General features: G+C 35.6%; 1 protein-coding gene across 1 annotated transcript; it reads right to left on the reverse strand.

Annotated features, from left to right (window-relative positions):
• Positions 1-430: 430 nt before the first annotated feature.
• Positions 431-7,178, reverse strand: LOC133321393 (vitellogenin receptor-like; the record flags this gene model as incomplete). Its single annotated transcript, XM_061530481.1, has 5 exons — positions 431-680; positions 1,106-1,360; positions 2,865-3,107; positions 6,650-6,769; positions 7,024-7,178. Coding segments are annotated over 5 exons (1,023 nt in total), but the record flags the coding sequence as incomplete, so codon positions are not given.
• Between the last annotated feature and the right edge of the window lie 2,334 nt (positions 7,179-9,512).

Below are 9,512 nucleotides of genomic sequence, written 5' to 3' on the forward strand. Positions count from 1 at the left end.
AAAATCCAACAATTCTGATGCCAAAGAATTTAAAGGCTACGCTATCTTACCAAAATTCTCGAGTTGTCGATGTCACAATTGATAATTCTATTTGGAAAGTTGCCCGGATTATTCTAATTCTAAAACCAGATAAATCCACTAGTAATGGGGAATCCTCCCGCCCGATTTTCTCTTCTTTCACCAGTAGCCAAGGTTTAGAGCCTCTATTCCTTCCGTCCCTGGAACAGCATTTCGTTCTTGCTCCCCACCCACCATCTAGGTCTCAGGAAAATATATATATAACACAACAACGGCTGTTCAAGCAATTACTTCCAAGATTGAGAATGGCTTCAATCAGCGACGACTACCTGAACGGACCATTGAGGCTGCTTTAGATCTGTCCTAGGCGTTAGATACGGTTAGTGATATTAAGCTTTGGCTTGCCAACTACCGTAATGTGCGGCAAGGCATCGTTGAGTTCCGTGACCAAAAATGCAAATATTGCAAGATCAAAATGAGAGTACCGCAAGGCGGTGTCCTATTTCTCATTTTGTTCAATATGTATCTTGTGAAACTCCCCATTCCTCCACCAGTAACAATGACAGAGAATGTTTCGACTGGTGATGTTGACGACCAGAACGATGATGATGACGACGACCGATGATGCCAATGACGATGAGATGAAATTAATTCAGCACGGACTGCAGGCAGAGGATAACAAATAACAATGTCTCATTGTTATAAGCCACGTTTACAAACACACGTTCGCAAGTCGGACATGCATGTATGTATTGCATTGAAAACAACAACAATGACAACAACATCAGCAGCAACAAACAACAAGAAAGAGTTCATTGTGGCTAATATTGGACATGGCTTAAAGAGCACATCAATAATAAACGAAACGGATAAAGACAATGACGTCGGTGGCGATGATGATGGCAAATGACCATGTCCTTTTCATACAAATGAGTTTAAACTCTGGTGGTCAAATATTTGTGTCATCATCATGACTGACGACGATTTGAAGTGATTAAAAAAAAAAACAACAACAAAAATGTTGATTTGTTCATGTTTTTGTTCTGCTGCTTCACTTCTAATGATGATGATTGCATTCGGTACTTACCATGTGTACTTGTAATTAGTTCCGGCAACGGCAGCGCCCATGTTACATTCATATCATCAATGCGATAGCATTTCAATTCTGTCGTTGTCCACATACTGGCTTCTGCGGTACAGAGACTTCTATTGCGATGCCAAATCTCAACAGCCGATATATCTACAGCATTGACAATGGCTAATGTGGTGCCATTATTAGGATCAATACGGCGTACATCCGTTTGAGTGATAAAAACTAATGAGGCAGGTTCATCTTTTGGTACTGTAAAGAATATAAAGGATATAATGATTTTTGTTTTTTGGTATAGAGAATGTGTAATTAGAAAATATATGTACAGGTGGTTGTTAATCGATTTCAAAGCCTTAACATACTAAAACAAGTCAAAATTGTTGATTAGAAAACATCAGGATGGGTGATTATGTTATTACTCATTGATTCTAAAAAAATAAAAAGGGGTTTTCAACAAAAGGTATTGTTTTCAATTACCTGATATTAGATTTGAAACCTTTATTTTTCGATAACTGACAAGTAGAAAGTACACTTTTGACAATAGGAAGATAAAAGCTCCAACAACGCATTGCAAATTATAAAATTCACTAAAAAATTTTGAAACCTTAGTGATGAAAAAAATGAAATCCGTGTTCGTCGCACAAAACGTAAAGCTTTGTATTTGTTAACCAATAATTTCGTCGAAAAGTCATCTGGGGTGGTAAGTATTATTTTCGATGTCAAAATCGACAATCAAAAATTTCTGGTGATTTGATTAAAAAATTATGATTTGAGTTTGATGGTATGCACAATGCTTACTTAAACCTTAACGATGTTGCGTGTCGCACAAACAATGCAATGCAACATTGTCAACGGAACAAGTAAATTGTGATCCAAGTTGCGGTGCGTGTTATTTTAACCGGCAATTCATTGAGCACCCTGAGAGTGACAGGGCCAAAAGAAGTGTACTACGTCGCACAATGGGACTCCGAGCTGAGTCGTTGACCACCCACATAGTTCCTGAAGCCAGGAAAATAGGTCCCGCTAATGAAGCCTGGCAAGGATGCCAGCAGTGATGAATTGTACAGGCCCAATTCACTCCTACCGCCAGTAGCAAAGACACTTGAAGCGAACTGAACATTTATGGTGGTACTTGACCTATCGAAGGCCTTCGATACTATCAACCATGCCAAGCTTTTCGATTATATAGAGAAGACAAATCTCCGACAGTGTGTGGATTAAAACAGGGTGGATAAAACAGGGATACTCCCTGTTCGATAGCTTTTTCAAGTCCTCTGCGCAAGCTAATGCTTTATAAGGTAAGCTGAGAAGTAGGAACAATGCCTCAAGTCACTAGCTGGCAGCACATGGGGCGCTGCAACAGGGTGTTTTCTCATGACTACAGTGGACCATCCTCATGAGCAGCCGCCGATGTTACCCGTCCATCGACACAACTATATGTTGTCAATGCAGTACTTGCTTATATGTTGATATTATATATATATATATATATATATATGTTTTCATTTATTTTATAAATATTGATTATATAAAAAATCGCCCAAATTGCCCTTCCATATGTCATTGACTCTACTCATATTTGTGTATCAAAAAACCAAAGACATTCCAAAAGTATATAATCTGCTTTCAAAGCTACAATCACATAGGAAATGCTGTACATAAATACGACTTTATGCACCAACAATTCCAGAAAAAATATCAAAACCCCCTTTTGTAACAAAACAAGAACAGGAATTTCATACAAAACGGAACTTACCGTTAATGGCGTAACAGCGATTTCTTTGCTTGCTATATCCCGGCGCACAGGAACATTCATAGGAGCCGGGTGTATTATGACACTGATGATCGCATATGCCCTCAATAGTGCATTCGTCGAAGTCCACGCATTGCGTATTATTGACAGGCATTTGTCCTGGCGCACAATAACATGTTGGGCCCTGGGGTGTCAGCTTGCAGTTGAATGAACATTTTAAGGTACTGCATTCGGCGTCTTGTTTATCTGTGTGAATGGAAGATGTGGATGATGGTTGAAATGTAAACAGGCAATGAGAGTTATATAAAAAGAACAGCAACAACAACAACGACAAAAAATATACGCTCTACACACACATATAGACATTTAGTAATAATAACAACGTTTTCTTTTTTGATTGTGGAATGGAAATAAAGTTATAGTGTTTATGATACAGAAACATATACTGCTGTTAGCTACTGCGATATCCGGTAGCATAAAAAAATGTGCGTTATACAATTTTTTTGGGTGTAAAAAACTGGAAACTAAATTGTGATAGTACTATATTTTGAAATTGAAGAAATTTCACACCTACAATTACACTTGATATAGATTTATAAAGAATGAAGAAATTTTGGGAAAAAATACAAAACATAATATATATACAGTGGTGGTCAAAACATATGCAACATATGTGAAAATTTTGTAGTAATCTCTTTATTTGAAGTTAAAAAAGAGGTCAACCTGGTATTTTTCTGTAATTGTAATTTTCCCAGAAATTGTTGGTATTTTCCTGTAAATTTTACTGATAAAATGGATAACTCGATTTCAGCTGAGTCAAAACATATGCAACTCTGGCGAATTTACATTTAATAAAACGCATTGTGGACAATCAGAAAAACTCATTGTTGGCGATTATACGATTGGAATATCATAAGGAGAGATGTCTGAAGAATAAAATGTCACCTGAAGTTCAATATCATATATAGTGAACACAATCCAAGTTTCGTTGACCCATCTTTGAGGAAGTCCACTAAATAAATTCTACCTTGTCATCAATATATATGTATATATATATTGGACGATTCTGATCTATAAATTCTTCGATATTTATAGACTCCATCATTAGCCACGTTTGGTATTACAAATTAAGTTGGTACAGCTCCGATATAACAGTCCGCCCAATTTTCGTATTATTATTTTCCAACCGAAAAGGTTCTAATTTGACGTTTTAGGATTTTGTTTTGACTAATCCCCTATATAAAGGTCTCGCCAATGGTATGACTTTCCAGATTATAGGTAAAGAAAATACTTCTCCATGAAAATTGTCAAATAAGAGTACCTTCCACCATAAAGCGGTGTATATTAGGGTGGAGTGTATACTATAATAATAATTAAATTTGGCATTCCGTTTGCAACACCTCGAAATATTCACCGGAGACCCCATAAAGTATATATTAGGTTAAGGAAAAAGAAATCCATTGGGCCGGTCGTCGAAATTGTCGATAAAATCGGAGAAACGATCGAAGTTGAGCGGCATGTTAACAGTCGTAACATCGCCCAAGAGCTAAAAATCGACCATAAAACTGTTTTAAACCATTTACACAAAGCTGGAATCAAAAAGGACTAACGGCCAGAAAGGTTCTGTTATGCATTTGGTGGAACTGGAAGCGGATTATTTATTATGCGTTGCTTCCATATGGCCAAACGCTATATTCGGATTTCTACTGTCAACAACTGGGCCGTTTAAAGATAGCTTTGACCAGAATTGGACAACAGGAGAGCTGTCATGTTCCACCAGGCCAACGCTAGGCCACACACATCTACAGTGACTCGCCAGAAATTTCAGGAACATGGTTGGGAAGTCCGGATCGGATATCTAGGGAGGATTGTGAAAATCGACTACTGGAGTTTTTTTCCAAATAGAGAGCAGGACTTCTACGAGAGAGAGAGAGGCATTATGAAGTCACCTTTAAAATGGCAACAAATCATACAACAAAACGGTACATATTTGGACAAATCGGATATTCCGAAGCATATTAAGTAAAGACATATACTTCATATAAAATAATGGATTTCCTTTTCCCCAACCTAATATATTATTCATAATTCTATGCCGATTTACGCATATAACGGTACCCCTCAATATTCGGTATTTTGGGGATTTTGGACACTTTTTCCAAACGAATAAGTTGGTATTTTGTATTCTCATTGACTGTCGAATCTCACTACAAAAATTATTATTAAGGTCCTATCATAAGATGACTTTTTCCTTACAGCCCACATTAGATTTATATATCAGGATTGTCATACATAGTGGAGGAGTGTATAAAATGTTATCTATGTTAACGGTCCTAGACTCATTTTTCAACAGAAGTGACGGTAATTTATCGTTCCGTGTTTTTCGTGTATTTACAATTTCTTTGCAAAAAAAATTTAATATAGGTCCATATTTTGACAAAATATAAAAGTCCACTTTGATGAAGGTGTTTAAATAACATTTCAAGTGACATGGCTAGAAGGAGGCATTTCGAAGGATAAAATACTTGACCCTAAATAATATTAGCATATATTTCGACATAGCCTTCATATAAAGATCCCTGAATATTTTCGGTATTTTAAACATTTCAGCTGCATTTTCCCCACCAAAGAGGCTTTGGGATTCTGTGTATTTGGAGGCTGCAAATACTTACACAGAAAATTATAACTATAAGTCCATATTAACATAGTCTCCATGTAAAGGTCACGATCCATTTTCGGTATTTTCATATTCAGGCGCATTTTAGTAATTATGTGAATGTAATTCGGCATTCTGGGTTCTTGGGGGGTAAAACGAATTTTTGCGGAAAAGTTGACTATTTTGAAGGTATTCTGTCTTCTTGAAAGGTGAAAAATATTTTTGCCGAAAATGTTGGTATGGATTTATGTTTTGACATAGCCCCCACAAAAAATACCATACAAAATTTAATTTGTCAGTCTGTTTGTAACACTTCGAAATATATTAATGTCCCACTATTGAAATCACGATGGAACTTCCAATGTTAAGATAGATCACATAAATTTTTACCACTGAAAATTGACCACATATAATGAAATGTTTAATACTCGGTATTTTGGGAACGTTTTTCATCCGAATTTGCCGTAACAACATATATTAGGTTTTCAGGAGGCAGCATATATTTCTACCAAAAATTATTAATATTGGATTATTTTTTATGTTAGCCCCCATATAATAAAAATTTTTGCTATTTTGGGAAGTTTTCAACCAAATTGGCATTAATTAAGATTCTCATCAGGTAAAAAAATTAATACCAAAAATATTGAAGTTTCGGGGTAGGTCCCACATAACTATATCCCCCGTATTTCGGATATTAAAATGATCAATTATCAATCATAAAGTTCACGGTGCAATTTACTAGAAAACAACTACTGCATCATCCTCCTTTATCGATTTGTTGCAAGTATACCTGGTCGTAAAAATACTGCCAACGGACAAAACATTCATTCTTTTCAGCAAAAATGAGAAGAATAAATATAACTACGAATTTTTAACATATGGATAAACTTCGCGGTGTGGAAAATTTTCACATTTGTATTCCATATTATTGTTACTTTTCCGCCAAAAGTTTGTGGCACCACCATTGCCTCAAGGGATGGTGGAAAAATATTGCATATTTTTCGAAGCAAATAGTATGCAAAAGAGTATTGAACATATATCTGTGTGAAAATGTATGTACGTGTGTGTGTGAGCGCACATATATAGACAAAAGAAAAACAAAGTTTATACGCTATCAACGCTATATACATACCACATTTAAGTTCATCGTTATCACAATCCCAATTGCCATCACAGAACTTTGATATATCCAGACAAACGCCATTGCCGCATTCTCTTTGATATGAAAGGCACTTTAAAGAATCCGAAGGACCTGAAATAATAAAAAAGCAAGAAAAGAAAACATATAAAAGCGCACGATAAAACAATGGATAACGGCAAAGAGTTTTGGTTTATAGCGTCCATTCCCACCAACAAGTCGTTCCAGCCAGTCACTTCACACTTTCCACAAACTAACCAATCAGTCAGTTAATATGTTTGACACTTTGGGTCACTATGCTTGGAAGAATTTGTATGGGTACGTCGGATTGCTATTCAACTCACACAGCAGTCATATTATGAACTTACAATTAATTTCATCGGATGTATCCAAATCGCCACAATCAAATTCGCCATCGCATACCCAATTGTTGGGTATGCATTTATGACTTGCCTTACATCGGAATTGTCCTTCATTGCATTTGGCGGCATTGTCTGGAAAAAAGAACAAACATACAGATATACTGCGAGGTTAAACAAAAAATTAAATGCAAACACCAACGGAAAAAATGGGAACCAAATATTGAATGAGCAAATAGATGTATGTCCATGTGTATATTCTTGAGCAAATAGCTAATATCCTTAATCTCTAATTATCTAATTGACTTTTAAATGTGTTTAGCAATATAATGAAGGCAAACATACAAAAGAAAAAATAAACACAGTCTGTATAGTAGCTATTCAATTTCAGATACCGAAGTGCCGTTTTGCTGCCCATTGCAACAAACAGACACTTTAGCAGTTGTAAGAACTTATTTTAAGCGGAAACGGAAACTAAAGCCAGCTAAACAGAAACACCAAACCAACGAAACCAGATGACCAACGAAAATAGAAAATAAAATTAAAACAAGTAATTCAAAAAACAAAAAAGAAGAAAAAAGAAACAGAAACACTGAACTCTCTCCAATTTTCAAATGACTTTAAATGTGTTCTGTGTTTAGATATGCAAAATAGCAATTTTACAAACTGAAGGATACCAATAGAAAGGAATTATACATTTTGCTTAATGTAATAGGGTGGAATAAATACATTAGTGGCATACATATAAGATTTGTTTTCATCAATTCTGCATAGATTGTTTTTTTTTTTTTTTTTTTGAACGAATCGCATATAAAAGAGTGGTCATTTCAGAATAAAATTCTATGTCGATTTGGCCAGGCGCGACTGCATGTTAAAATCACGACAGAGTTCACAATGTTTAATGTTTACACACACATTGCTACTCTTAGTTGTTTGGTATTCCATATAATGAAATGTGATATACAATAAGAAAACAAAATTAATATTAATAAGTGTTAGTACGAATATGTGTTATTCAATGAGAACCTAAAATACAAAATTACAGCCAATTCGGTGGAAAAACGTGCCCGTAATTCCTAATATGCCAAATATTGGGGGGTACCATTATATGGGGATACCCTGAAGCTTGGTGCGGATATGTGTTATTAAATGGGAAATCAAAGTACCAAATTATAGTCAATTTGTTTGGAAAACATGTTCATGTGGCTACCTGAAACTTGGGTCAATATTAATAATTTTTGGTACGGAGATGGATTCTCATTTAAGTTTTCGAACTGAATAGACGTATTTTTTTTGTGTCTGAAAAAGAAAACTAAATTTGGAAAATTAAAAAAAATATACATACATATGTATATACAATTATAAAATCCTGATAAGAGAAATATCTTATTATGGACGATTGGTTGCCTGTGGAGGAAATAATTTCATCCGAAAATGTCCCCCCGGATAAATGTGCGGATAGCAGGAAATCGAAGAGAATCAATACGAAATTGTCATCCAAATTTTGCTCGGAGGAATTATTGAACGCTTCCGAAGTTTCCCAAAACAATGCGAAGTCGAAAGATTTAAGCACCAAATCAAGGTACAAATCCAAAGCAAATGATGAAAGGGCACATTGTAGCGATGCAAGCCAAAATGAATTTCTCCCCGTAAGTTCACTAGATAAGGTTAGTAGAATAGGTTCTGTTGCCGATCTTACGTTCGAAAGTGGTCAATCTCAAACTAAACGTCCCCGAATTTGTGAGTCATCTGACATAGCCCTAAGAGTGACACAGAATTCACAAAATCGATTCGCATTATTGAATGATATTGACATACTTCTTGAACCATCTATCCCAAGAGCACAGCCGTCTCAAAGCCAACGTGAAATCAATTTCAAAGAGCAAAATGCGTCTGTTAGTAGAAGTGAAAAATCACCCAATTCTGTGAATACTCTTAAGGGGTTTTGCCCTCCAATTTTTCTTTTCGATGTAAACATAACCGATTTGATACGAACACTTAAATCCAAGAACATTGTTTTTAAAATTGTAAACAAGAGCCAAAGAAAAAGTAAACTATATCTTAAGGACCCTGCAGTTCATTCAGAAATGATTGATCTCCTTAAAACCAAGGAAATACCAGCATACACATATACACCTAAAGAACATAAGCGTTCTCGATTAGTTTTAAGGGGACTTCATTACAAAACAACCTTAGACGAGATAAAGAGCGATATTATTGAGTTAGTGCCTAATACGGTGGAGGATGTTAGGAAATTTTCGACCGAATTTTCTAAAAAAAATAATATTGATACTGGGCTTTACTTGATTACTGTATTGCCAGGAAAATCTGTAACTGAATTAAGGGCCCAAAATATATTTGCTCACAAAAGGTAACATGGGAAGTACCCAAATCAAATTTAAAGGTTGTACAATGTTGGAGTTGCCAACATTGGGGCCATATCTCAAAAAATTGTAGCAGACTATATGTCTGTATGAAATGTGATCAAAAGCACGCAC

Source organism: Musca vetustissima, unplaced genomic scaffold, assembly GCF_032173495.1.
Source record: "Musca vetustissima isolate MV318-11 ecotype Yass unplaced genomic scaffold, APGP_CSIRO_Mvet_v1 utg111952, whole genome shotgun sequence".
In the NCBI taxonomy this organism is placed as follows: Eukaryota; Metazoa; Arthropoda; class Insecta; order Diptera; family Muscidae; genus Musca; species Musca vetustissima.